This window comes from Prunus mume, linkage group LG5 (assembly GCF_029339155.1).
Source record: "Prunus mume cultivar Tortuosa linkage group LG5, ASM2933915v1, whole genome shotgun sequence".
Taxonomy (NCBI): Eukaryota; Viridiplantae; Streptophyta; class Magnoliopsida; order Rosales; family Rosaceae; genus Prunus; species Prunus mume.
The window spans coordinates 25,937,559-25,964,686 of NC_142702.1; the positions used below are offsets into that span (position 1 = coordinate 25,937,559).

At 38.3% G+C, this 27,128-nt stretch overlaps 6 protein-coding genes across 7 annotated transcripts; 4 read left to right on the top strand and 2 right to left on the bottom strand.

Annotated features, from left to right (window-relative positions):
• On the top strand, positions 1 to 5,074 carry LOC103332525 (ultraviolet-B receptor UVR8). The gene is given in 11 exon segments (XM_089053156.1): positions 1 to 359; positions 1,016 to 1,089; positions 1,190 to 1,274; positions 1,545 to 1,889; positions 2,050 to 2,289; positions 2,722 to 2,765; positions 3,332 to 3,464; positions 3,467 to 3,513; positions 3,846 to 3,936; positions 4,429 to 4,472; positions 4,601 to 5,074. Coding segments are annotated over 11 exon segments (1,425 nt in total). The 5' UTR covers positions 1 to 157; the 3' UTR covers positions 4,721 to 5,074.
• A 629-nt stretch (positions 5,075 to 5,703) lies between these two features.
• On the top strand, positions 5,704 to 8,394 carry LOC103332526 (wall-associated receptor kinase-like 20). The gene is made up of 3 exons (XM_008235265.3): positions 5,704 to 6,739; positions 6,867 to 6,905; positions 7,178 to 8,394. The coding sequence occupies exons 1-3, from the start codon at positions 5,956 to 5,958 to the stop codon at positions 8,251 to 8,253; spliced, it is 1,899 nt and encodes a 632-aa protein (XP_008233487.2). The 5' UTR covers positions 5,704 to 5,955; the 3' UTR covers positions 8,254 to 8,394.
• A 3,762-nt stretch (positions 8,395 to 12,156) lies between these two features.
• Positions 12,157 to 14,978, top strand: CYT1 (Glucose-1-phosphate adenylyltransferase family protein). Of its 2 annotated transcripts, none has more exons than XM_008235267.3 (5): positions 12,157 to 12,421; positions 13,175 to 13,307; positions 13,465 to 13,527; positions 13,628 to 13,867; positions 13,971 to 14,978. In XM_008235267.3, exons 2-5 carry the CDS (start codon positions 13,197 to 13,199, stop codon positions 14,640 to 14,642), a joined length of 1,086 nt encoding a protein of 361 aa, XP_008233489.1. In that variant the 5' UTR covers positions 12,157 to 12,421; positions 13,175 to 13,196; the 3' UTR covers positions 14,643 to 14,978. The 2 variants fall into 2 exon arrangements, with proteins under 2 accessions (XP_008233489.1, XP_008233488.1); XM_008235266.3 differs by having other exon boundaries at positions 12,249 to 12,421; positions 13,124 to 13,307.
• Positions 14,979 to 15,583: 605 nt separating this feature from the next.
• LOC103332529 (CASP-like protein 5B2) lies at positions 15,584 to 18,707 on the bottom strand. The gene is made up of 3 exons (XM_008235268.2): positions 18,220 to 18,707; positions 16,557 to 16,689; positions 15,584 to 16,019 (listed from the first exon to the last, which is right to left on the bottom strand). The coding sequence occupies exons 1-3, from the start codon at positions 18,348 to 18,350 to the stop codon at positions 15,819 to 15,821; spliced, it is 465 nt and encodes a 154-aa protein (XP_008233490.1). The 5' UTR covers positions 18,351 to 18,707; the 3' UTR covers positions 15,584 to 15,818.
• Positions 18,708 to 18,818: 111 nt separating this feature from the next.
• Positions 18,819 to 20,584, top strand: LOC103332530 (uncharacterized protein At2g39795, mitochondrial-like). The gene is made up of 3 exons (XM_008235269.3): positions 18,819 to 19,199; positions 19,753 to 20,099; positions 20,197 to 20,584. Exons 1-3 carry the CDS (start codon positions 18,945 to 18,947, stop codon positions 20,354 to 20,356), a joined length of 762 nt encoding a protein of 253 aa, XP_008233491.2. The 5' UTR covers positions 18,819 to 18,944; the 3' UTR covers positions 20,357 to 20,584.
• A 408-nt stretch (positions 20,585 to 20,992) lies between these two features.
• On the bottom strand, positions 20,993 to 27,074 carry P5CS1 (delta1-pyrroline-5-carboxylate synthase 1). Its single transcript, XM_008235270.2, has 20 exons — positions 26,892 to 27,074; positions 26,617 to 26,688; positions 26,388 to 26,491; positions 26,128 to 26,230; positions 25,804 to 25,965; positions 25,120 to 25,397; positions 24,615 to 24,765; positions 24,323 to 24,487; positions 24,069 to 24,146; positions 23,778 to 23,867; positions 23,460 to 23,546; positions 23,259 to 23,345; positions 23,080 to 23,176; positions 22,841 to 22,944; positions 22,652 to 22,727; positions 22,079 to 22,229; positions 21,921 to 21,989; positions 21,574 to 21,640; positions 21,406 to 21,476; positions 20,993 to 21,294 (listed from the first exon to the last, which is right to left on the bottom strand). The coding sequence occupies exons 1-20, from the start codon at positions 26,949 to 26,951 to the stop codon at positions 21,213 to 21,215; spliced, it is 2,154 nt and encodes a 717-aa protein (XP_008233492.1). The 5' UTR covers positions 26,952 to 27,074; the 3' UTR covers positions 20,993 to 21,212.
• Positions 27,075 to 27,128: the final 54 nt, after the last annotated feature.

The following is a 27,128-nucleotide window of genomic DNA, read 5'->3' on the forward strand; positions in this document are numbered from 1 at the left end:
CACACCGAGCTGAAAAAACTCTCAACATTTCTCTCTCCAAACAGAAACTTAAAGAAAATCACAGAGAAACCCCCGAAAAGGAAACTAAAAAAAAAATAGAAAAAAGTTCTCACTTTGCTTTCTTTTTCCCTTGTTTGGCTTTCAAACTATACCAGCGATGAATGGCGAGGAAAATTTCGAAGAAGCAGTGAAAATGGAAGAGGAGAAAGAGAAGGTGGTGTTCATGTGGGGCTATCTTCCTGGAGCTCTACCGCAAAGGTCGCCTCTTTTGTCGCCGACCATCGTGCGGACGCCCGGCGCCGAGTACACGTATAAGGATGTGTGTGGAGGCGGTTGCGGCTTCGCCATGGCGCTTTCTGGTGCTTTCTTCTTTCTCTTTATCAGTCTGATTTTAGCTGAAAAATCTTAATTTTTGAGTTTCGAAGGTCGTAGCTGGTTTAGGGTATTGGAGTTGGTAATGTTGCTGATTGAGTTGGTGTGTGGGAAAATTTGACCACGGGTGACCTTCTCTGACTGACTAACTACATTTATCCTCTGTTTGGTTGGTGAGAAAATGTGGGAAAAGAAATGGAAGTAGAGCTAGAAATTTTTTGTTTCGTAGTAATTTGACTGCTTAGTTAAGTTAGTTATTTGAGTATATTTATTTTTTCTGTTGTTTTGTCAGTGTTTTAAAAATTGACTGCTTTATTTGTTTCCGTATCTTTTTTCATTTTTCCACATTTCAAGTTGGGGAAGAAATTTTTGTTTTGTTTTTTCTTCATGGTTTCAGCGTTCTGTCATTTCCTTCTCAAAATCAAAATTTACTCCCTCCATTTGTCATTTGGTTTGGAGGAAAGTTGTTTGCATTTGACCTGTCAACTTCAATTTCAGGCGCTTGATACGTTTTATTATTTTTCTTCCCAATATGGTTGTTTTAGTTTTACCATATATGTTTGTATATGTTTTCCTTTAAAGGTTCTTTTGCGAGGTACGTTTCGTTTTGCTCATGATTCTTCATTGTTATACTTTCACCTAGAGTCTGGAAAGATTATTACATGGGGTTCAACAGATGATCTAGGTCAAAGCTATGTGACATCTGGGAAGCATGGGGTAATGGAGCACTTCGCAATACTTAGCTCATTCATTGTCATTGAGTTCTTTTGCTTCTTGGTGGAACTAACCAGCGTTCTTTTAAATTTCACTTGTTAAGGAAAATCCGGAGCCTTTTCCTCTTCCAACTGATGCTTCTATAGTAAAAGCTGCCGCAGGTTGGGCTCATTGTGTTGCAGTCACAGGTAAATTGATTTCCTAGCTCCATTTTGATCAATCTAGTGAGTAATGGTTTAGAAGCAGACCACACCATCCAGCTTGGTAACTCCCCTGCTCCCCCTATTTCGTCTTCTGACAAGTTAGTTCTTTAAAAGACTCCAAGGGGGTGCGAATTAAGCACACAAGAATAGACCACCTGATTCAATTATGGAACCGATTTCAATTTATCTATTTTCCATCATTAATAAGCTATTATGCGTACTGGATCCATTCAAGAAATTTTAGTTTCAATGCAGATATTGGAGGAGTTTACACATGGGGATGGAAAGAGTGTGTTCCGTCTGGAAAGTTGCTTGGAGAGCAACCTATGGGGGCAAACGTTGAAAAGGATGGTTATGATATAGTTAGCCCTCGCTCTCAAGGCTCACAATCCACTGGCGGGGCATTTTCTGTTAGTGATCCTCGAGGATCTGGAGAAGAAAGTACAAAGCGAAGAAGATTATCTTCGGCAAAGCAAGCGGCTGAAAGTTCATCATCTGGTGATGAACCTCTCTCAGCATTGCCATGCCTTGTGACATTGAACCCAGGAGTTAGAATAGCCACTGTTGCTGCTGGAGGGCGCCATACTCTGGCATTATCAGGTACTTTTGCCCTGCTTTGATTTATCCTTGTATATGATGCATAGTCTCTTTGCATTGTTGTCATGGAATAAGGTGTGGAATTCATTATCAAGTTAGAAATATAGGAGATCTATTATTTAAAGCAATGTATATGATGTGTCCTGATTTCCAAAAGTTTCAGATATAGGACAAGTGTGGGGATGGGGCTATGGAGGTGAAGGGCAGCTTGGTCTGGGCTCCCGGATACGTATGGTGTCCTCTCCTCATCCTGTACCTTGCATTGAGCCCTCTTCTTATGGAAAAGATAGATCTCCAGCACTGGCTCGAGGAACCATGGGTTCAGAGGGACTCAGTCTTCGAGTTCCTGGTAATTATGTGAAAGGAATTGCATGTGGAGGGCGACATAGTGCAGTAATCACAGGTAATAATCTTAAGTTCTTTCTCCAATCATCTTTATACAAGGGAATCGAAGCTGGATAATACTTCTATGTTACTGACAAGGTCTGTAATTAGTCTCAAATACTCAATTGGTATTTTTACCTTTAATATGTCAGATGTAAGAAGTAACAGACTAAACATAAGGAAGAATAAACCACAATTGTTGCTAAACTATGTTGACTATACTTGGTAGACATAGCGCAGGAGGAGTCATTGGAATTATGGAAGCTGTTTTTGAGACTACATAGTTATAGACTGTATGAGTTGGGAGTTAGAATTGATTTATGACAGGATCAGCATTACTTATGGTTGGTGTAACATGTAGTACGACTGAGGTGTTAAATGGTTGCATGCCTGGATTGTGGCCTTTTAGCCGTCTTTACATTTTTTTTTTTGGTGATTTATTACATTCCAGATGCTGGAGCAGTTCTTACTTTTGGTTGGGGGCTGTATGGACAGGTGAGTTTTCTTCATTACTGAACTCTTTTGCTCAGAATGCCTCCTTGCCTTATGCTTTCTCTTCTTCTTGAAACTATTATTGTGGAAATATTTTCTCTTTACTGGGAACAGCATTGATGTGGATTAGTTGTATTTCATCCTTCTGCCCAACTGATTTCTGGATAGTGAAAAGTCATTGATCATAATGCATTTGGTTTATTGATCTTAAAACTGTTAATTATAAGCACCATTGTATAAAACCATTCGCTATAGTGCCTAAACAAGATGTAACTGGTCTACTAATTCAGCTGGAATGTCTAAATTTTTAATCCATGTATCCATCCATCGCCAACACTGGCTGGAGTTCCCCAAATATTAACCATTCTATGGTATCAATATGTAGGTAATGTAGGAATGGTGGAGAAAAAAGCACTGTAGGTGCTCAAGATGAGGTTCACTCGAAAGGGATTAAATCTATTCTGTTCCTTCTCAATATTACCTATGTCACACTGTTGCTGCACAGTTTGGCGAGTTAAAAATTAAGGTGTAAAACTAATTTCCTTGTCATTTTTTTTGTTTTGGTCAAGTGTGGGCAAGGAAGTACAGATGACGAATTAAGCCCGGCTTGTGTATCTTCACTACTGGGTATCCGGATAGAGGGTGTTGCTGCAGGACTGTGGCACACTGTCTGCATTTCAGCTGATGGTGATGTATATGCATTTGGGGGAATCAGTTTGGACAGCTGGGAACTGGAGCTGATCAAGCTGAGGTAAATTTAAGTTTACTGTCTTCTCATTAATTGAGCGGACGTAAGGTTACTAGAATGTGATATGATTTTCTTGATTCATAGATTGGCCGTTCAGGCAAATACCAAACGAGATGGTTACTTAATTTTGTGCTTACTTTACCATGAAATAGTGAAAGTATATTGGTAGGGTAACATAAATTAGATTAGTCAATCATGTTGATGTGGCTACTTTTTGTTATACTTTCAAATCATCATTACCAGTATTCATTGGCTGCATTATAGCTTTCATGTTGACAAATTGTCTTTGTTATTAGAGAAATTGTCCAATTGAACTTTCTTGAATTGTAAACCAGACTATACCAAGACTTTTGGATGCTCCAAGTCTGGAAAATACAAATGCAAAGATTGTTTCCTGTGGAGCACGTCATAGTACCATAATCACAGGTATGTTACCTTCCACTTTGACAAGCTCCCTTATTCTTTTATGATAACTTGATAAGTGACTATCTTTCTTTATGCTAAATAAGAAATGGAGTCCAATCTTAATGTGGTTATGAAAATATGATTAACTCCATACGTTTGGTTGTATGCGTGCGTCTCCATCAGCCCAGACAACAGGAAATGAAAGGTGGAGAAAGAAAAACAGAAATTCGTCCAAGTGATAAGAGCCTTCAAAAGTCCTTGGAAAATTCCAAAGTCTCTGTATGGGTTGGGAACACCAACTATAGTGAAAGTTGTGTAGGTATTAAGGATGAAAATATCGACGTAGGTGGAAATATCAGTAGGTCTCAACCAAGCATGCATAGAGACATTATAGTTTTGACATAATAATTTCAATGTAGAAGATGATTGAAATTTAAACTTATGTGAATTGTCACCTAAAGGGATTCTTACTTATCTGTATTTCATCCTTTCTTATGCTCCTGCTTCATGAAGACGATGATAAAGTTTTCGGCTGGGGATGGAACAAGTACGGTCAGGTATGATTCAGTTGTCATTAATAAATACTTCACGCCATATCATGCTATGAAATGTATTTTGCACTGATGTTCTCATTTCTTGTATTTCCTTACAAGTCTAACACTGGTTTTTGGGTGAAAATGGCCAGCTTGGCTTGGGTGATGTGATCGACCGCAACATTCCGGCTCAAGTCACAATTGATGGATGTGTGCCAAAAAATGTAGCATGTGGCTGGTGGCATACCCTACTACTTGCTGAACCCACTTGAGTTCTTCTAGTCCGGAGGCCATGGTACAGTTTTGTTAGGTAGTGTTCATTGAACAGCAGGTAGCTATTGAGTAACATGTACATACAGTAGTTTGTATATACATATGCATATGTATTATGTATGTATATGCATGTACTGCTCATTCTTTCATGGCAGTGGTTCTTCACGATTGCCTGATCCTGATCTCTGATATGGTTATGATCCATGATTTGTATCAGTCCTAAGATGTACAACATTTTCAATCCACTGTGTATATTTTATTTTATGCAATTGGAAGTAGCTGTGATGTAATAAAACGCCTTGAAATTTGAAATTATGTATGGTTTCGAAATGTGAGTGAATTGTTCTTCCTTTTGTTTCTTGGTTTTGTTTTAGAAAATGAATGCCACTATTTATTGATCCATATCAGCAATGCAGAAGTACACACTTCTCTGAGCTCATTGGTTAGGGACGATGCATTATTGTCTTTAGTTTAAGACTTTTTTAATGGCAAGTTGTTGAAATTTGCAGGTTTGCCATTATTCAATTCAAAGTCGTCTTCCATATCCATCCCCCATGCTGCGACGAGCAAAAGAGAAGACTTTCACAGGTCTTCTAGATGAAAACTCGACCTCACCACGTTGTCATATCTGCATATCACTTTCGCAAGATTATTTTCCATTTTAAAAATGTCTTCTTTATAGGTTTTTTCAAAAACAACCGGCCGCATTTTTATTTTATCTTTTCTTTCTGATTTCTAGAAATGAGAGATTTTCTACTCATTGACTCAACGAGTTAAAAGATGTAAGCAAAGTGGAGAATGCTAAATGGAGACTATTTTGCTGACACATGTAATATGTGTCAAATTTTGGATTTATGTGTTATTATCAAACTTTTTAAATATAAGCGATAACTTAAATTACAGAATGGATTTGAACTTGATTGTGGATGCACAATTTAATTATTGCACTAATTGTCCTAACCCACCTCTGCTTTATTTCTTAGGATTTGCTTAAGCACTCAATTTCATGAGCAGCTAGACAATAAGAAATGTAGTCAAACCCAAAATTTAATTCGTCAAAAATGTCAGAAGACGACAGAAAATTTACCCACCAAAACAAAATTCAAAGCTGAATCTTTCCTTTTCCTACCAAATTTCCCCTCACTTTATACAACACCCCCTCCAGTTCCAATCCACCAACCGCCTTTTAAAACACGAACACGATCACCTCTCAACCTCTCTGAGTGTTTCAAAAATGGCCTCTGCGCCCAATCTCCTCCTCTCCTCCGTGCTCCTGCTAACGTGCGCCTGGTGCGTACTGTGCATCCAGCGCTGCCCAGGCTGCGGCAACACCTCCGTGCCCTACCCGCTCAGCACGGCCCCCACGTGCGGCGACCAGTCGTACAAGATCAGGTGCGACGCTGGCGCACTCGTCTTCGACACCCTCAACAACTCCTATCCAATCATCTCCATCTCTCCCTCCTCCCAACGTCTCGTCATCCAACCCTCGAGCTTCGTCTCCAACACCTGCGTCACATCGGATATAACCCACCAGGGCCTCCAGCTCAACGACTCGCTCCCTTTCAACGTCACCAGCAGCAACACCATCCTGTACCTCAACTGTACGGACACTCTGCTCCGATCGCCTTTGAACTGCACGTCGTCGAGCCTCTGCCACTCGTACATCAACGGAAGCAGTGCCAGGGCGGTGGGCCCCTGCGAGGCAGCTCCGCTTTGTTGTACGTTTCGGGCGGGCGGTTCGTCGACCTCGTACATGATTCGGGTCAGGGACTCGGGTTGCAGCGCGTACACGAGTTTTGTGAATTTGGATCCGGTTTTGCCCGTTGACAGGTGGCCCGAACCGGGAGTGGAGATACAGTGGGTGGCGCCCAGGGAACCGGTGTGCGGGACCCAGGCGGATTGTGAGAGCGATGGAGGGAAGTCGACGTGTGGGCCCGACCCAGCAGTCGCTGGGGTGAGGAGGTGCTTCTGTGACTCTGGCCTTGCGTGGGACCCCGTGGCGGGGTTATGTGTTGATGGTGAGTTGCGTGTTGTTGTTTTGTTTATTTGCGTGGCTGGTCAATGTTTATCGTTGACTTTTGAAACTTGAAAGACTATAGTTTTGGCTGACTAAAGATTTGAAACTTTGACTTTTGATCTTGGCAGATAGCGTTGGTTCAAAGGACAAGACTGCACTCATAGCAGGTACGGATTGGGTTAAATTCCACTCACATTAAAGCAATTGGTTTGTTGATGTAAAATCCTGCTAATTGGTCATCAAATTTTATATATTTATTTGATTTCTGATATGGAAATTGGCATGGATAAAAATTACATTCTAGTTTAATCTGTTTTTGCTTTTTAGATGATAACTCAGAAGAAAAATGGTGCCAAATCATAGCCAAGGGTGCATTTTGATTAGTGACTTGAAATCTATATCTATGGTGCTAATAAGAAGGAAACTGGAACTTGTGCAGGTTTAACTTCTGGGATTGGTGCAGCACTAGTTGCAGCCACCATTGCCATTCTGCTCTACAAGCGCCACAGACGCATCAAGGAAGCTCAAGCTCGCCTTACCAAAGAGCGTGAAGAAATCCTGAACGCCAATGGAGGCAGAGCTGCAAAAGTCTTCACCGGAAAAGAGATCAAAAGGGCAACAAACAGCTTCTCCAGAGAACGCCTCCTAGGCGCGGGTGGCTACGGTGAAGTCTACAAAGGATTTCTTGAAGATGGCACTGTGGTGGCTGTCAAGATTGCCAAGCTTGGAAACACCAAAGGCACTGACCAAGTCCTCAATGAGGTCCGGATTCTGTGCCAAGTTAACCACAAGAGCCTTGTTCACCTACTTGGTTGTTGCGTTGAGCTAGAGCAGCCAATTATGGTCTACGAGTACATTGAGAATGGAACTCTTCTGGAACATTTGCAAGGTCGAAAAGCCGGTGTCTGGAAACATCTGTCTTGGACACAGCGTCTAGAAATTGCTCATGACACTGCCGAGGGTCTTGCCTATCTACATTTCTCAGCAGTTCCTCCAATATATCACCGTGACGTTAAGTCTAGCAATATTCTGCTGGATGAGAAGCTGAATGCCAAGGTTGCCGATTTCGGGTTATCTCGCTTGGCTGAAACCGATTTAAGCCATATATCAACATGTGCACAAGGAACACTTGGATATCTTGATCCTGAATATTACAGGAACTATCAATTGACAGACAAAAGCGATGTTTATAGCTTTGGAGTTGTGCTGTTGGAGCTTTTGACATCTCAGAAAGCTATAGACTTCACCAGGGAAGCGGATGATGTAAACCTGGCAGTTTACACGCAGAGGATGATGGCAGAGGAGAGGTTAATGGATGTGATTGATCCTGTGCTGAAAGAGGGAGCCAAGACTTTGGAGCAGGACACCATGAAGGCATTGGGGTTCCTGGCATTGGGTTGCTTGGAGGAACGCCGACAGAACCGGCCTTCCATGAAAGAAGTTGTTGAGGAGATTGAGTACATTGCAAGCATTGCCACAGCCAAGGCTGTAAGATCTAGCTCTTGTTTTGTTTGAGTTTGCTGTAGGGTCTATAAACAAATAAACTTTTGAAACTATGGGATACTTTGGTGGGCTAAATTTGGGTAATTGAGTTTTGTAGATGGGCTTATGGCCTTGAAGATTTATTATTATTATTATTATTATTTTTTTGGTGTTGTTGTTGGGTTTCTCTTCTTTTGGTGCAAGACCATGAAATCAATTCAGAAAGTTTTTATAGAAAACGAAAAAAAGAAGAAGCCGATTTGTCGAAATGAGATAGGCATGGGCCCTGGGCTTCCCTTGTGATTTCTTGTCTTCAAATGTAAAAATGAAGAAAATGGTCCTTATGATTAAAGGTGTTTGTTTAAAGGTCCTTTATGATTAAGGGTGTTTGTTTTTTCTGTCTTTTTAAATTGTGAAAGATGGCATGAGTCATCATGACCGTACCATTTGAGTTTGTAATGGGTTAAATTATCAGCTTGAAAATATGTCAATTCTCGTTCTTTCTATTTTTGGGTCAAAATGTAAATTCTCATTCCATGAAGCAGTTAGTTGCACTCAACTCTTTCAGATCATTGCCCATTTTGGTTTCTGGTCAGAGAGGTAGCTGGTCTTAGTTTTGATCCTTCGGATCTGAAGTAGGTAATGAGAGGAAGTGAAGCCTAAAAGGCTTTGATTTGACCAACTTTTTTCTCAAATTTGACCCCGTTTTCCCCAAAAATTTAATAAATAAATAAAAAAAACTCGTCTCATCTAATTAATTTCTTAATTTTTATTATTCTTCTAATCTCATCTTATTAATATCATACACTTCTTAATTATTCCAACCTTATACTGAAAATGGTAGCTTGTCACCAATGACGGTTTGTTCAGTTGGTAAGGTCCTTGTACTATGTGTAGCCCCACGATGTTCGAGTCCCACTGTCAACAATCTTCGTTGGTGCACGATTTGTAATCTTCTACATAAATCCATACCCGTGACAATTGGAAGTTGGGTGCCACGCGTAAGTCATTATGGCTCGAGATTGTAAGTCTGCTTTGATGCTAGTGGTGAGAGTAGCCAAACTCCCCCTAAATTTTTTTGAACCAAAAATATGGTAGCTTGTCTTGTCTATATATTTTGATAGCTAAGAAAGTTGGTAACGATATGGAGTAAAGCCTAAAACTCTAGACCCACGTATACTTTGCCCAAATAAGACCAGATTCACACACACCTGGTTTTCTCCTTTTGCCAAAATATACATCAAAGTATACAACAGGAGCCCGCAGAATATATGTGTTGTCCTCACCATTTCAACTAGACATTGATTGTACTTAAAGTGATCATTACACATGTATTCAAGGAGGATATCAAAGGAATTATGACACATGATTTTTATGGATTATGCTAGCATCAGACGTCGTACATGGGCGGGCAAGTGAATTTAGTAAAATCATTCATTATGATCAACGATCAATAATTGTGCTAGCTTCATGTGCATACTGACATGAACTCGTGTTTTTGTTAATTAATGCAACCTCATTGACAAACTCTGAAGCTATAGATTAGCCTTAATTAGAAGAATAATGGGTTGCCACCATTTGACCCATAAGCATACCTTCTTTTGACAAACACTGGCAAAGGCCAAAATGTTACTTCAATTGGAGACTTCACATACATGCCCATTTGGGTTGGTTCAATAACACTAAAAAAGGTAAAGGTTGCAACTTTAGGCAGGCCACTGGCCGCAATGCCAATGCTTAGAAGTGGAGCATAACCAAATAATAATGTAGATGTAGATGACGTGCTATTTTGTTAAAGGGATCCAACACCATAAAGTCAACCAAATATCAAATTTAAATTTGATGGCTGATGTGATAATTTGATATTTTATACAGCTTTGCACTTCACCCGATATGTCAAGTTAAATTGTTATTTTATTACATTTTAGTGTTGATTTGTTTTTAATTAAAAAGAAAAGAAAATAAATAATAATAAAATATTCATTTGACATCTTTATTTGACATCTTGTTTTTGAGATATCAAAAATAACATTTCAACCTCTAACCTTCATTCTATATCAGCTCGGTTGGAGTGACGTGAAATGTTATTTATAACCATTAAATGTCTATATGGCACTTTTGACACATCGGTTGGATGCTCTTATCAAACATCAAATTTAAATTTGATGGCTCATGTGGCAATTTGACATTTACACAGTTTTATATTCCACCTATTATGTCAAATAAATAATTATTATAATAGTCAAATCATTTAAGATAAAGAAGAAAATAATATAAAAAAGAAAATAATAAATGAAAGTAACAACTAACTATCTTTAAAAATAATAAAATATTCATTTGACATATTGCTTTTGGGATGTCAAAAATAACATCTCAACCTCCAACTTTCATTCCATATTAGCTTTGACAAATTAGTTGGAGTGATGTGAGATGTTATTTCTAGCCGTTAAATGTCTATATGACATTTTTGACACATTAGCTGGAGATGCTCTTAGGTCATTTGTATGAAGACGGCCAAAAGAAAATTTAATCCTTCAATTTTGCATAACCCAACTGGTTTAATCTAATTTAACATTAAATCACAATAATTTAATTTAATTTTGCTTTAGTCTGAACCATGCTCTGTGGTTGAATTTCTCATTGAGGTTTGTTTTGATGCATATTAATGATTACAATTATTTGAGAGGCAAGCAAAGTTTAAAGGCTGAAATTAGCTGGAATTTGTATTTATTTATTTATATACTTGGCCTTGATTTGGGGTTTACCTACGCACTTTATTTATGTGGACCTTTGCATTAAAAGCATTATCCATATGTATCTCATGTGGAATATGCTTTGTTGCTCTGTTGGCAGATCTGGCCTCAACTTGCAACTTCATATAAAATATGGTTTTTTTTCTTTCTAAAAATAATAAAATAAATAGCGGATCTTGTAATATTATGTGGGTTAAATTAGTTTTTTTTTTTTACAAACTTTTTTTATGGAAACATTATTATTATTATTATTATTATTTGTAAAATGAAACCCATATATCTATATGTGATAGGTGTTTAAGGTCAAATTTGTAAATAAAAAAAATCATTATTTAGGATAAATTTTCAAAACACAATTCTAATTCTAAAGGGAGTTTAAAAAAATGATATAAAACAAAAAGAGAGTCTTCATATCTTATCTCCATCGATAAGGAAAATCGTATGTTACCCCGATTGAATTATTTGGTCCCACTCGTTATCAATGGGATCACAACGATACTTCCAACAAGAAAGATGCTTATTAATATCTCAAATTTTATTTCTCCAACTTTTAGATGGTTAGTGAAGTTCCACGTCATTACATAAAAAAGGTAACAATTTTGAAAGAAATTCCAATGAGAGAGATTGATTGGAAAAAGAATATGTGTCCTCATTCAAACCCTTCTTTAACTACTTTTGGCAAATGAATTATTCTATTTACTGAAAGTTATTGTTGTGCGGATATTGTAAACAGATAGAGAAATATAGAGGAATAATATAAAATATATGGTATCCGCACGATAATAACATCCAGATGTATGTATAAGAGAATTTCCGTATATATATATATATATAAAGGGAAAGGAAAAAAATAGAGAATTTGTTTCAATGTTGGTTGATTGGGACTCATATCGTCGTCATTCCTGCATGCTGATTGGCCCAGTGTCTGCAACAAATTATGAATCACAATTAACAGTTTTCCATTTTGAGCACAAAAAGAAATCACCATTCACACTACAGCCAATTATTATCTCATAAAAGAATCCATATTTTTCGCCCACAAAAAATAAAACAATTATTATACTTTACAGTACAAATTTATCCACAATATGAAGCAGACGAAAGACGAAATTGCCCCGAAGCTACACCGGCCAAGCGGACGTGACCCACTTTTATCTGAAGGGAAATTTCCAATAAAAGTTTTAATTTGAAGTCCGCCAGAAAACCACGTTCGTTAATAATAATCCCGCGTACTCGCGTGTGTATGTATATATATAAATCCGACGGGAGATTTTCCATAACCAACAACAACGCCTTTGCACAGCTCAGACCCTGACGGATAAAAACCGTTAGGGTGAACGCCACTCGCCCAAAACTCGCTCTTCACCGCTTTCGACCCGGTTCCCACTCGTCCGAGTCCGAGCTCAACCTCCGGGCTCTGTTCGGGTTTTGATCTGCTGAGATCCGAGGTAATAATTGACTCCTGTTAGCTTTCGTTCTTGAGCGTTGATAAAACCTTTTGACATTTTCTCTGTCGGATCCGTGTGTTTGCGGTCAGCTGAATTTGGCAATGTGTATTGGTTGATTGTTTCAAAACCTCATTGCTATGATTTCTTTCAATTCACATTGTTAATATTTTTGAGGATTTGTTTGGGAATTTTATTTTTATTTTTGCTTTGAATTCGTTCTCCAAGAGCTACATGGAGTAATTTTAATTTTATATAAAATGTCAGATCTGGTAGAGTTTCTGTGATTTGTTTGTTTGGGTTAACATTTTCCTTGATATGGTCAGCCCCACTTAGTAAAGATTAAACTTTGTTTGGTTTGAGTTGTTTCTGGTTATGTCTTTTCTCCTTTGTTTTGTTTTGTTTTTGGAATTTTCCAAATTAAAGAATTTGACTTGAGAATAGGTGCAAGTTAATTTGGTATAGTATTAGAGTTGCTTGTGAAATCGTGTTGGTATGAAGTTTCTGCTTTTTAGTTTTGTCGGTCGCTGAAATTTAGAGTTACTTGGTTTTACCAATGTGGGAAACCAGAAAAGCAAATCCTTTTGGTGATTAAATGGGTCAATTCCCTTCAGTTATGAGTTAAACCATAGTTGTGCATATTTTTTTTTGCTTTCACTTTTAGATATTTTAGTGGATGCGTAATTATTTGAATCTCGATGTTAGGTTGTTCTTGTGTTCAAGCTGCCTGTAAAATTCTGAATGCATTGATATCAGGGAAAGCAAAGGGCATATCAAAATGAAGGCACTCATTCTTGTTGGAGGTTTTGGAACACGTTTGCGGCCATTGACACTCAGTGTCCCTAAGCCGCTTGTTGAATTTGCAAACAAACCCATGATCCTGCATCAGGTACAAGCATCCATATAGATCTTATAATGTGATTAATCCATGCTCTTATGATTCTTTAGTTTGCGTCCTCCCCTTACCAACTCAAATCCCCACTGCACGCTTGTGTACATAAATTTGTAAATTGTAAGTTGATACATCTTTGTTTTTTGTTTTCCAGATAGAGGCTCTTAAGGCAATTGGTGTTAGCGAAGTGGTTCTAGCGATCAATTACCAACCAGAGGTAAATGAGGCCATTATTTTGTGAAAAGTTCAATTTTATACTCAGTGAGTCATGCCACTGAAGTTTCTTTGACTGCTTATGCACATTATCATTTCTGCAGGTGATGATGACTTTCCTGAAGGAGTTTGAGACAAAGGTTGGCATCAAGATCACATGCTCACAAGAGACTGAGCCCCTTGGCACTGCTGGACCTCTGGCTCTTGCTAGAGACAAACTGATAGATGATTCTGGCGAGCCCTTCTTTGTCCTTAACAGTGATGTTATCAGTGAATACCCATTTAAGCAAATGATCGAATTCCATAAATCCCATGGAGGAGAAGCTTCCATAATGGTGACCAAGGTAACATGAAGTTGTAATTCTACCTGATACTTCGCACTCATCTTCCTTGGAGGCATTTTTTAGAGCTGGATGTCGCTGAAAATATTTTCTTTGTTTCATGTAGGTGGATGAGCCATCGAAATATGGAGTGGTGGTTATGGAAGAATCTACAGGGAAAGTTCAGAAATTTGTAGAGAAACCAAAACTGTTTGTTGGTAACAAAATCAATGCGGGAATATACCTGTTGAACCCCTCAGTTCTTGATCGAATTGAGCTGAGACCAACTTCAATTGAGAAAGAGGTATTCCCAAATATTGCAGCAGAGAATAAGCTCTTCGCAATGGTCCTTCCAGGGTTTTGGATGGACATTGGGCAACCAAGGGATTATATTACAGGCCTGAGACTCTACTTGGACTCATTGAGGAAGAACTCTTCATCTAAGTTGGCCAGAGGCTCCAATGTTGTGGGAAATGTTCTGGTGGATGAGACTGCCAAAATTGGAGAGGGGTGCCTGATTGGACCAGATGTTGCAATTGGTCCAGGTTGCGTTGTTGAGTCAGGAGTTAGGCTATCTCGCTGTACAGTAATGCGTGGAGTCCGGATCAAGAAGCATGCTTGCATTTCCGGCAGTATCATCGGATGGCACTCCACAGTTGGACAATGGGCTCGTGTAGAGAACATGACTATCCTCGGAGAAGATGTTCATGTAAGCGATGAAATTTACAGTAATGGAGGTGTGGTTTTGCCCCACAAAGAAATCAAGTCGAGCATTTTGAAGCCAGAAATTGTAATGTAGGGTGTGCGCTGTTGCTTATGTTCAAATTACACACAACAGAATGCGTCTAGGGAGGATAGTAAGTTTATTTGTTTGATATGTATTTGTTATTATTTTTCCCCTTATCCCTGTTCGTTTACACAGTGCAAAGGTTCTGCTGCTCCTTCCATTTGATGTTCTTGAACTTGAAGTTTTGGGTCAGTCAGTGTCCTCCATGACTAAATTGTTGTGAGAACTTGTGTATGCTTTAGTGTATATAGGAATAAATTATCAGTCGGCTTCTCTGGATTCTGGCTGTGTAACTTATCAAGGTTGAATTTTTTATTATAATGAATATATCATTTTTGCATTTTTAAATTAGGGATGTTGGATACTTTTTTTATTCATGACAGCGGTGGTGGGCGCTTTGCTTCCAGTGTTGGTATCTGAGATGATTCCATAATCCAGTGTCGGCAGCATAGATTATGTGTAAATTATTTTTATTGGCGGCCCCAAAACTTGCAAAACTGAAATCTTTCATAGTCGGAGTCGATCGATCGAACAAGACCTTTGGTGCATGAAAAAGACATGCGGATTCAAAACCTTCTTTAAGGAAAACTAAAATGAATGAATTAATAAGCTATTACATCCTTCTCTAGTGAGAGAATATCGGAAGTCGTATTTCTTAAATCATGGAATGGACCACAAGACACTGCCATTACTGAGTGACATGAGCAGAAAATTTGGCCATTTGGGAACCAAACAAACGATGTTAGGTGTTCTCATTACTATCTTACATTTTATATGTGGCGTGAGCAGTCTAGCCATCCTAATCAATCAAGCCTTTTGAATTGATTTATGCATCATCAAAGAACATGGAATTCCTTGGTGAAAAAAACAAGGACAAATTGGGAATTTTAAACTAAAGAAAAAGGAAAAGTATGTGTGGCCTACCATGTGAAATGACACCTTTACTCTGACAATTTCAAGCAAGTAAAATAAAATAAAGTGAAGAAGAGAGCCAATAATGGAGGGCAAATGATTACAACTTCATACCAAACCCACCTTGATTAGAGATCTATGGACCCAGAAGACAACAGGAAAAATAGTTGTGAGGTGTCCTCAACAAAACTGATTTGTTTTGAAGTGTAACATGATATTTACAGGGGAAAATTGAAGAATAATGTAGTTTGCTGTGATGGTGGTGTAAGTTGTCACTCATACTGCACCTAGCAACCAAAACATGACAATGGACGAAACAGCAAGGAGGAACCATGAGATAAACGCGAAAGCAACAGCAATTTGGAACCTGCTGCATGGAAGATGTGCCGGTGGCCCGCAGTAATTCAAATCTCTCGAATACAGAACTGTCACTCCAGCTGATGAGCATGCAGCGGCCAACGACAGAATAGCTGTCACCTGCAGAAGAATATACATTAAGAAGTTGCTTGGTGTTTTTACCCCGAGCCCTCAGAAGAATCAAAATTCGAAGTAAACAATCAGTCTAGTAGCGCGATAGTTACAAGAATTAAACTCCACTTCTGCCTCTAGAACATAATTTTATCTACAACAATTGGAGAACTATCATTAAACTGTTCGATTGGTGCATGCATACATAAGGGACCAGGTGTTTTGCTTTTGTTTAGTCTGTTTGCAACTTCTAGATAAAACAAAGCAGAATTAAAGCACAATAAAACCTTAAAAATGGCTCCATATTGGCTGAATGGAAAATTTAGCATTCATGCATCAGACCCCGAGTATTAATAATCAAAATTATGCTGTGTCAATTTTCATATCAAAACATCCTCACAGTGACATTGATGCTTCTTACAGATAATTTTAGCAAACATTACGTACTGTAGTAGTGTTAAGAGTAGCAAAGGATCCTCGGAGAAGCTTCATTATTTCCAAAAACTAAATGCAACAAACAATGGCTGAATAAGTCCAGAAACTTACCCAATCCCCAACAACAAATAGGCTCACTAAAACAGGATTCTGCAAGCTTCTCTTTGACCTCAAAGCATGCAAATCAAGGCAAGCAAGTCCCAAACTCCAAAGAACTTGAAGCCCCATTGATGCAATTAAATAGCTGGATCCAACAAATGCAGTAAAGAATTATACAACTATCCAACCTAGAAGCAGGTAGACTTGTTGGACCATTTACTGAAAAACTAGGACAAAAAGAACAATCTTATGCATTATAGGAGCAGCGGCCAATTAATTAGCAGATTATAAGTCCTAAAACAAGCCTGCACCAATGCACATAGTAGTGGAATACACATGCAAAGGCGTGTGACTTTCTGCACCTTAGTAGTTAGGTTCCCAGTTAATACTCTCCAAGTTCTATGCAGACAAATACATAAAGTAATGAAGTTGGGAAAATATTACTTATCAAAACACATATAGAAACTGAACAAGGAAAGGCTTTATCTGAAAATCAAGTGGGATAATCAAGTAAACACATACATTATGACATGAAAACTACAAGAGAGTTCCCGTGATCACAATTTATCAAGAAACTTGTTAAACCCCTCTGGAAGTGGGAGACCTGAAACCAATTTTCCAAGGGAAATAACAAGAAAATCATTCCCTACCCAGAAAACAATAGTAATGACTTGTTGGGGATGACAATAACCTATCCTCCACCAGGAAGAGATTATTTGGATGACCTTGTAGGGATACTGCAACATAATTCTAACTTGAATTCACCATTGGCATCATGTAAAGATGTCTTATTACGTTTGGGTTCTGGGAACTAAAGAAGGCCGATCGGTGTACTGAATTTAGATTCCTGTGTGGACAGTGAAAGGCATAAGTTTAATAGGAGATTGCCAGGAACCTTATCTTTTCTTTAAAATATACAGATTTAAGCTCAGAGATCAACAGATGGGTACTGACGAATTAAATGAAGGTCAAGATCAACCACAGAAGAACTCCAGAACTACCATTTCAAGCATATATTAGTAAGTGAATGGTAAGGGAAAAATCAACGCTCAGGGCTATAACATGAAATCTGCCTTTACCAATTTAAAACCCAACCTTGGTTGCAAGTTGGAAGTTGCAACCATTAAACACACATTTCAAAAGATACCGAGAGACTTATAAACATAAACAATACTGCTAACTGCTAGAGGGGTGTATTACAGATGCTGTTTAATCTTAAAGGTGTCCAGTTATGGCCAATATTCCTAGACTCACCAAACAACCCACTCATCTACCTAACCTGATATGGAAAAATTATATAACTTCGTTCTATTTTCATTCTCTTGTTCCCCCGCCTTGTTTTCTATGTAGTTGGTGAAACAGAATAAGGGAATCGGCCCACAAAATTTTTTGTCTTTCATAAATCCATTCTTTCTAGTATTGGAGAGTTGTATTTAAGTGAAATTTGCTACAAATTCACTCATCTGAAATCCCTGAGGAAAACCTTAAGCATTTTAACATACCCATGGGAAAGATCCCCATGAGATTAAGTAAGCACAGAATAAATAACCCTCCCCCCCAAGACCTCTAAAAAAGGACGAGAGATGAAACCCAGAAAAAAAAAAAAAAAATCCATGGAAATTTTTGTGAAAATGCACAATAAAAAAGAGCTGATTAAGAAGGGCAAATAATATACCAAAATGCAGTGGAGTTGAAGAAGCCATGGGCAGAGACCATCACTCCAATAGAAGCAGCAGCAAAAGAGCACTGCCCAATTCTCAGTGCCAGCCCACTCACCTTCCCTGGACTCCCAAAGACCTCCTTCATCCCTTCCCTCTCTATAACTCTCTCTAGCTCAAAGGACCCTCTCTGAGTTTCTGGGTCCTACAGATGAGCCCTAGCATTCATAATATTCCACCATTAATGCAACAGATAACATAAAAGCTAAAAAACTCAACTTTTTCAAAGGAAGGGGCTTAAAATGTGGGATCCTAACAGTTACAGTTCAGATAGAGTTTAAGAAGACAAAGATCTTTGACATGAGAATGCTCTCCTCTGATGAAGACTGAGACTGGTTCATTATATATCTCATGGAATTAATATAAAATAGTTTTGTTGTTTTTCTTTTTCATTTGGGCCTCAACATGAAAAACAAAAGGAACAATATTTGAGACCAGCCCAATAGGTCAACAGAGTTCTACAAGGCTCTCCCTTTTTCTTTATAACAACTTGAGCTTAAAACTAATACAAAAAATCCCACGTATATGTGGCGTAGAGAACCAACTTTCAGTATAAAGTTACTGACTTCAACGCCCTTTCAACCCTAAAACCCTCAATCCAACTTAGAAGCCCAAACCCGCGCTTGCTCGGTTCTAAAACCCTAAACCCTTCACTCTGTTTTCTGCAGCAACTCCAAAGAAAATGGCTTTCACTTCAATTCTTCGCAGATCGGCCTCCTCTTTGGCTCCATTGGCCAGCCGACTCGCTCGGGGCAATCGATCTTACCATGGTGCTCTCGTCAACGCCATAAACCACGTCAATCACTCCTACAAGTCCACTCTGACCCCTTTTGTTCCGACCCCTCGCTATTATTCCAGCCACAGTTCGGACCAGTCTCTTCTCAAGGTTATCGATGCAGAGATAAAGTGCGCTGAGGAGACCGATGATCTTGACAAGGTAACATTTTCTTGTTGTCCCTTACTTTTTTGGACTGTTTGATTTCTGAGAAAATTTAGGGAAATGGGCTAGAACATGATCTTAAAGTTACCTTGTATTTGGTTCCGTAGAAAATGAAAAACCCTCTCCATTTAACTCGAATAATTGTGTTTGGAAATGGTTAATAAACTCCAACATGCAGAGATTGTATGAGCCCTTGAATTAGAATTAAATTTGTCATATTTGGTCAATTTTACAAATTCTTTTGCAATAGATCCCAGACTACTGATGCTGATCATGGGTTTGTGTCTCTCTGTTCATTAACTTGGTTTTGAGTTGCCTCTTTGGCTAGATTTTTGGGAAAGGTTACTACTTGTTAAAGAACTATATGAATTTAAGTTGTTAGTGTAATATATGTTTCTGTGTGTGGGTGTGTATGATTTTGAATGATTGTGTGTATGATTTGGTACTTGTAAATTTCCTGTTTTGTGATGCTTCCAACTATTTGAATTATGTGATTCATTAATGTTAAAATATCGCCATAATTATCACTGCCCGAGTTCTCGTTTTGTAGGCTGAAGAGATTCCAAGTGGCTTCCCTTTTCAAATTGAAGATACTCCCGGAGCCCAATTAGTGACACTGAAAAGAACATATCAGGGTGAAAACATAGTAGTTGAAGTTCACATGCCTGATCTAGTTACTGGTGATGAAGAAAACGACGGTGACCAGGATGGTGATGATGACGATGGAAGTGCTAATAAGTCCAGCCTCCCGTTGCTCGTAACTGTCTCCAAGAGTGATGGACCTTCTCTTGAGTTTAGCTGCACTGCTTTTGCTGATGAGATTGAAATTGACAGCTTGGCAGTGAAAAATCCAGAGAATTCTGAGGATCAGATTGCCTATGAGGGGCCTGACTTCCAGTAAGCCTCGATTACTTGTAGTTGTTTAGCATTAATTCAAGATTATTGTTTATATAGTCTTCTCTAATCGACACACGAATGTCTGCTCCATTTGCAGTGATTTGGATGAGAACCTTCAGAAGGCATTCCACAAGTATTTGGAGATTAGAGGAATCAAGCCCAGCACAACCAATTTCTTGCATGAGTACATGATCAACAAAGACGCCAGAGAATATGCGAATTGGTTGCAGAAACTGAAGCAGTTCGTTGCAGCATAAACTTTTACCTGAGATATTGTTTGGTAGAAGAGATTCGGGAACATGGTTTAGCTTGCATCTTGGGAACTCCTATTGCTATAAGTTCAAATTATATGATTAAAAGTAGAGGATAATGTAGTTCATTGAAACCTTGAGGGATGTGAGTTTGTTGGAAGGCTATTATGCAACAACAGTTGCTTTTAATATGAAAATAACCATTTAGGCAATTTATTGTGCCCTTTATTATTATACCATTTCTTTGTGGTAGCATTTTCCAGACTTCTGAGTTTTCTATTGCTAACAAACTTACTTTCTACATTGTTCATATTGGCAAGAAAAGAAGACTTGAGTTGAAAAGCTAATTCATAGTGGAAACCTTACCTACCTTACAGGAGGCCGTTAGTTACTAGAATCGTGTCAGTAACTTTTAGCTGAGCTCAAAGTTTCGTCATTCCACTTTCGGCTGGTAATGAGTTAGTTGTGTTACGAGCAGATATTATGTGTAGGTACACATTGGAAATTTTCCACATATGCCTTCATATTTTCAAAAACTAACTTTTGACACTCCAAAAAAGTCATCATACACTCCTCGTGCAATTCTTATTTATGTTTGCTATTCTTAAAACTTGAGGAATCGCGTAAGCGAGGAGATCAGAATTGAGTTGAGTAAAGAAATGGTTGCACTCATATCGGTTATCAATTTTCTAAAAACTTAAGCGAGTAATAATCTACAAATCATACCTAAGAAGATAACATAAAGCATCAGGCCAATAGCCAATACAACATATTTTATTCTCCTCTCTCTCTCTCTCTCTTAACAGTGACCACCTGGCACCTGGGAATGGGTAGCGATGGGTGGTCATGATTGTTGGCAAATTTAGGGCTCAATTGGGAGGTCCTTGTGGGTGTAAATAACCCCCTTATCACCGTCCACAACTTGTCCATTTCCTCTGAGAATCCTGCACGTCCAATAAAGTTGCGATATAACAATAGGAAAGCTCAATGTAAAATGAAGATGAATTGAGGTTTTCTCAATTTCAACAAGACTAACAAAAATTGAGGTTTCATACCATCTTGTTGTTAACAATCCTTCTACTCCTACAGGGCCCCGAGCATGAATTCGACTCGTGCTTATCCCAACCTGTTGGGTAAAAGAAGAGAATTAAATACAAGGCTAAAGAATTTACATATCAGCATATCACTAATCTTAATAAAATCATTCCTAGATGGTAGTATACCTCTGCGCCAAGTCCAAATCGAGCACCATCGCAAAATCTTGGGCTTGCATTGTGAAAAACAGCAGCACTGCGTACACATAGAACAATCAAACATTTACTGTTAAACAAGGAAAACCTCGGGGCATTCTTCTGTGCAATGAAGAAACTTGGTTGCTAAACTGCAAGAGCTTGGTTTAATTCTTATGAGCAGCCACTTCATGCCGAAAAGGCTTGGTCGGCCTAACCCTATGTAATTGTCTCCTCTTATGGAAATATTCTGATTGACGTGGAGAATTAAACTAGTATGATAGCACTGAATAAGATTGCACAGATCTTCTGGAAACAAGACGGGAATGAAGCATTCTTACCTGTCAACTTGACCTAAAAAGGCATCTACAACTTCTAGGTCTTCTGCGATAACGCAATCAGTATGTGCACTGCCAAACAGAGGAAAGGAACAAATAAATGACACAGCTTCATACAAGTCATTGAAATGCAGTTCATGTGATATGGAACTCTAACGTACCTTCCATGTTCATGTATATGATCAATGGCTGCATGGACATCATCCACAAACTCAACAGTGCAAGACATTGAACTGTACTCATGATGGAATGAATACGCTTGTGGAATATTGAGCAAGGAGCTTGCCCTTGGTCCACCATATAAAGTAACACCTGAAAATGATATATCATGGGTTGAATTTCTTTAGATACTTCTGATGGCATGTTTCACTGTAAGAATTTTTCTTGCTCCTTAAAAGTTCTCCAAGTTTTAAATAATGGAAGAAAAACAAACATAATATTGTTCTGTTGCATGCCTGTGGTGATTGGAAAATTTAGTTACTCTCATCCTCAATCACCAAGTGCTTTAGTCAATGAATGTTAGAACTCGGAAGAACAAAATCCAACTGTTCAAAAGGAACTGAATTGGAACTACCTCATTTAACTTAAAAAAATTGGAACTACTGCGTGATTTTGGATTACTAGACCAGAATGACAAACCAGGATTGAATTTTTTTTTTGTTGTTGTCATCCAAGAGTAACTAAATGAGAGCTCATAGTTTACAAGGAAACGGTTGTCTGCATGAAAATTGTACCTTCAGCGCGAAGGTCAACCACAAGATCATTGAACTCAGTTGTATCCTTTAAATCCTTATGGACAAGAAGTGTTTCCTGAGAATAATAAACACACAATTAGAATGTAATTTCAAATTTTAAACTGGAAAACTTTTAGGATGCATCAAAATATATTATTATCCAGAAATTGTACATAACATATAAATTACCATTGCGTTACAGGCTGCTGGATAATCTACTTTTGCATCCACAGCAATTCGCTTTGCCATATCCATATTAGCAGACTTGTCAATATACACATGGCATATGCCATCTGCATAGCAAACAATGCATTTTTTTTTTTTACCACAATAGTCACCTTCATCTTCTTCTCTAAAACAACAATACTATAGGAAAAATGGAGAACAGACTGCAAATTATATACAAGAAAAAATTTAATTTATCTAACCAGCATGCCCCAGAACTGGAATCTTGGTTAAATTCTTGACTTGAGAAACCAGTTTATTGCTTCCCCTTGGGATCACAAGATCAATCACATCATCATGCTGGAAAATATTTTTGTGTTTAGTATCAATTATAATCTGAAAGTAGACCAAGGAATCAGTTATCGTTCTCTGCTCTACTCACCTTAAGAAGATCTGGAATCTCCTCTCTTGAAGTGACAAGTCCAATTAGTTTTCCACCAACACTATCTGGGATGGCTCCAGTTATAATCTACATATTTTTTGTTAAAAATAGTTTAAATAAAATTTGATGTATTTCATTGGAAAATTAAAAAGAAAATTCAAATATTAGTTTTCTGCATATTCTGATTTAAAGAAAACAAACCTTGTGTAAAATTGCATTTGATCTCTTAGCCTCTTTTCCACCCTTTAAGAGAAGCCCATTCCCACTTCGGATCGCTAATGAAGCTATCTATTCAAATCATTAAAGAAAAAACACAGGTTCATAATGAGGAAAAAATGAAAATCATCCTCACAATATAAAACTATTGTCAGAGACTCAATATGAGCAAAAAAGAATCTCTCCGAGAGTCCTTAAATAATGTTCTTAAGTGAGATCTGATTTCCCAGATGTTAGGTTGCAGACAGATGTACAGAGTTGCATCTCACATGCAGTTCGATATTGCAAAGTCTCACTGTTTACCTGTACTAGCGCTTCAGGACGAGACTCAAATACAATCAGGAGAACACCCAATGGGCTTGATGTTTTCTCTAAGACGAGACCTTCTGCAAGCTGGAAAAAAAAAATATAATTATGGTGCTCCATTTGACAATGGATAACTTATCTCAGTTATCATAGTGGAGCTAATACTTTGAATTCGTTTTCTCTTTATTTAAAAAAATAAAACCTTTGTCCACACTCTTGAGTCTTGAGCATTGTTGTGTCAAAATATCAAAAGCCAGAAGTAGTAATCCTTATAACCCCTCCCCTTACCTGAGTTCTTTTCAAAACACGACCAATTGGATCTTCCATGTTTGCCAGCACACGGATAGAGTTTGCCAGACTTTTAATCTGAAAAGTATAACAAGCAGAATTCAGAAAAAAAGTTTGAAGGGGACGCACGGGGTCCAGTGAGAACATTGTACAAAACATAATCAAACAGAAACCAAATGATAGTAAGAAGTAATAATAATAGAAAATGAATGTAACTAAAATTTATCTAACATAGCCAAATTTGGATCCCTTGCCTTCCCAGGCTTTAGAGCCAGCCGAGATATCAAGGATTTTTCATATCCCGCTTCTTGTGCGGCAGAAACATCAGCTTCATTTTCAACATTGATCAACCTTACATTTGCTTCAAGGGCATCAGCTACATCCAGAAGAACTCTTTTCCTTTCTTCAGAAGTCATGGCCTGTAGAAAGTGTTACCAAGTTACTTATGCTGCTAAAAAGTTATGGGGACAGAGAGTGCCTACAACTGCAGAAGTAGTTTTAGTCGCGGCCAAAATTAAACTTTGTACATGATGCAAACAAACATACCTGAAGCCTTCTTGAACTTTCCCTGGCCGCAAGTGCCATCCCTCTTGCATCAACTTCTTTAACTGGAGACCAAAAATGTGCATCTTGATGGAAGAGGGTACCAACACGTTGTCCTTCAAGGACTTTACTGAGGTTTCCAGGAGCATACCCACTTGAAAATGGCGCAGCAAAGAGATTAGTACACAATTAGGGGCAGCATGTTGGACTCAGAATGCAACGAAGAGTAAAATCAAGAACTACAAATCTACTACTATGTGATTTACAAATTTGGAATATTTGGGACACTAACTTCTAAGAAGAAAACGGACCACACTTTCCTTACCCCGCAATTAATTTTCACTAACCAGAAGCTAATACTACCATTATATTTTTTTTATAAACCATCTCGCCCCATTATTGTACACAAGTTGGATACTGAATTTTCTTTTAAACTTAGTGCGGATTTTATTAAACATGATAGGATAGTATATCACTCCTGATGACACAACCAAGTATTGAAACACACCTGGTGATAACAACAGGGATGCCAGCATAAGCTGCATTGACAGCAGCTTTTACTTTAGCAGTCATGCCCCCTCTTCCCACTCTAGATTTGTCTCCAAAAGTAATTTCACTTTGATGCTTCTCCTTTATGTACGTATGGATAATCTTCGAACGTGGGTCACTTGGAGGCCCACTGTATAAACCGTCCACATCACTCAAAAGAACAAGAAGATCAGCTTTTAGCTCCAAAGCCAGTAGAGCTGCCAAACTGTCATTATCCCAAAATATTCCAGAAGAATCCTGCACAGGCGGTCACATGTATTGTGGAATGAGGGGACTACATAATGTATAAAAACATTTTAAGTTCCTTACTGTTTAGAAAAGGAAAATAAGCATCAGAAAGTATAGGAAACATATTGCGTTCCTAAGTAGTCCCAATATACATATTTTTCCTTCTTCGTAATAAATTTGTTATTCTCCCGTTCTCTTTTGTCCATATGCATAAAATAGAAGTCTACGACCTTCATTGTCTTGTCAATATTTTAAATTCTGATATGGCCTTATTGATCCAAAAATAAATACCTAATAATGCCACACCTCCTGTTTCCCCATTTCAACTAGAGATAAATAATAGGACGCTTGTGTTTATCATTCCCACAATGAAGTGACAAACACGGAAGCCAGAGAAGAGTACTATAATTTATACCTCATATGGAGCTCGCCTGGTGCTGACTGCATCGTTTTCATTAAATATAGGAATAACCTTAAGAGATAACAATGATTTCACGGTGTCACTAAGCTGCTTTCTAAAATCTCTATCCCTAAAATCACTATCTGTTACAAGAAGCTGAGCTGATGAGACATCCAACTGCAAGAGAGAACAAACAAGTCTAAGAAAACTGAATAGGGCAATAACTTGAAATCACATATATCTTTTGATCCAGCTGTGCTCATAAGAAGTCAAATAATTAAACAATCAAGTCCAAATCAGGGCTTGAGAACAGATTTAACAGATGAGCACTGCGTTCACCTGACTAAACAACGTATCATAGAGAGCCATCAGACAGTTTTGTCCAACAGCTGCACATGCCTTCCCATCAAGTTCCACTTGCGGTTTTTGCAGGTCAGCAAAACTGCAAAAAACCAATAATCATCAATCTATAACCCAAGTTTTTCTTTTGACATAATAGCATCTTCGGAAAAATTTCTTAAATTTCATAAATTCAACTCTGTCAAAAAAATTTCTCCAAAAATGGCAGCAATGTCCATAATCGGGGACACAATACTAACCTGCTGTTCACTAATTTCCTGTATCTAAGCCTCTGACGACCGAGGCCCACCGCTCCTGATGACACCAATATCACCTCATATCCTTGAGAGTTCAACTCCTTGAGCTGCATTTCATGCCAATTAACATTTTCAGACCCAACACACGCTCAATTATATGAAAAATCAATAAAATGAAAAAACTAAAACAAGTCTATTTTTGCTGCATACATATAAAACTATTCCGCCATACCTGCTCACACAGCGCGCCTAGTCTTCCCAGCGCAATTCTTCCATCGTTTCGAGTCACAACCGCAGTCCCAACCTTCAGCAATCAAAGCTCAACATCAACAAAAATTTAATGTCTAAAATCACAAAAGATGCTAGCAAAAAGACTTCAGCTTTGCTAAATATGAGCTCATTTTGAGCTGTATAACTTAATTATAAATGGAAATTAACAATTTTTTCAAAAAATGACAAAAATAATTTGAGAAATGAAGGAGTTAGAGAATGATTATATATATAAACCTTGAGAACGATGCGCTTAACGTCTTTGAGAAAAGCTCGAGAACGATCCACTTCGTCCATGGCTGAAATGACAACAGACAGGTCCGGGGCGAGTCAAACTCACTTCTGAGAACGAGGCGACTCGGAAGCGCGCGGTGTCTGTTTTCCTTTTTCTATGTGATAAGAGTGTTTGGAGATGCAGACGTCGCTTCTTGGTTAAAGATATTTATACTGGTACCACCACAGTGCAGTAGAGTC

Coding starts and splice junctions, on each gene's coding strand:
- LOC103332526 (XM_008235265.3), top strand. CDS start 5,956: ATGGCCTCTGCGCCCAATCTCCTCCTCTCCTCCGTGCTCCTGCTAACG. Junction 6,740..6,866: donor GGCGGGGTTATGTGTTGATG/GTGAGTTGCGTG, acceptor TGATCTTGGCAG/ATAGCGTTGGTTCAAAGGAC. Junction 6,906..7,177: donor CAAGACTGCACTCATAGCAG/GTACGGATTGGG, acceptor GAACTTGTGCAG/GTTTAACTTCTGGGATTGGT.
- CYT1 (XM_008235267.3), top strand. CDS start 13,197: ATGAAGGCACTCATTCTTGTTGGAGGTTTTGGAACACGTTTGCGGCCA. Junction 13,308..13,464: donor AACCCATGATCCTGCATCAG/GTACAAGCATCC, acceptor TTTGTTTTCCAG/ATAGAGGCTCTTAAGGCAAT. Junction 13,528..13,627: donor CGATCAATTACCAACCAGAG/GTAAATGAGGCC, acceptor TCATTTCTGCAG/GTGATGATGACTTTCCTGAA.
- LOC103332529 (XM_008235268.2), bottom strand. CDS start 18,350: ATGAAGGAGGTCTTTGGGAGTCCAGGGAAGGTGAGTGGGCTGGCACTG. Junction 16,690..18,219: donor TTCAACTCCACTGCATTTTG/GTATATTATTTG, acceptor TGTTGGATCCAG/CTATTTAATTGCATCAATGG. Junction 16,020..16,556: donor TATTTGTTGTTGGGGATTGG/GTAAGTTTCTGG, acceptor ATTCTTCTGCAG/GTGACAGCTATTCTGTCGTT.
- LOC103332530 (XM_008235269.3), top strand. CDS start 18,945: ATGGCTTTCACTTCAATTCTTCGCAGATCGGCCTCCTCTTTGGCTCCA. Junction 19,200..19,752: donor AGACCGATGATCTTGACAAG/GTAACATTTTCT, acceptor CTCGTTTTGTAG/GCTGAAGAGATTCCAAGTGG. Junction 20,100..20,196: donor TATGAGGGGCCTGACTTCCA/GTAAGCCTCGAT, acceptor CTCCATTTGCAG/TGATTTGGATGAGAACCTTC.
- P5CS1 (XM_008235270.2), bottom strand. CDS start 26,951: ATGGACGAAGTGGATCGTTCTCGAGCTTTTCTCAAAGACGTTAAGCGC. Junction 25,398..25,803: donor CCAGGCGAGCTCCATATGAG/GTATAAATTATA, acceptor CCGCCTGTGCAG/GATTCTTCTGGAATATTTTG. Junction 22,728..22,840: donor CAGCAGCCTGTAACGCAATG/GTAATTTATATG, acceptor TATTATTCTCAG/GAAACACTTCTTGTCCATAA.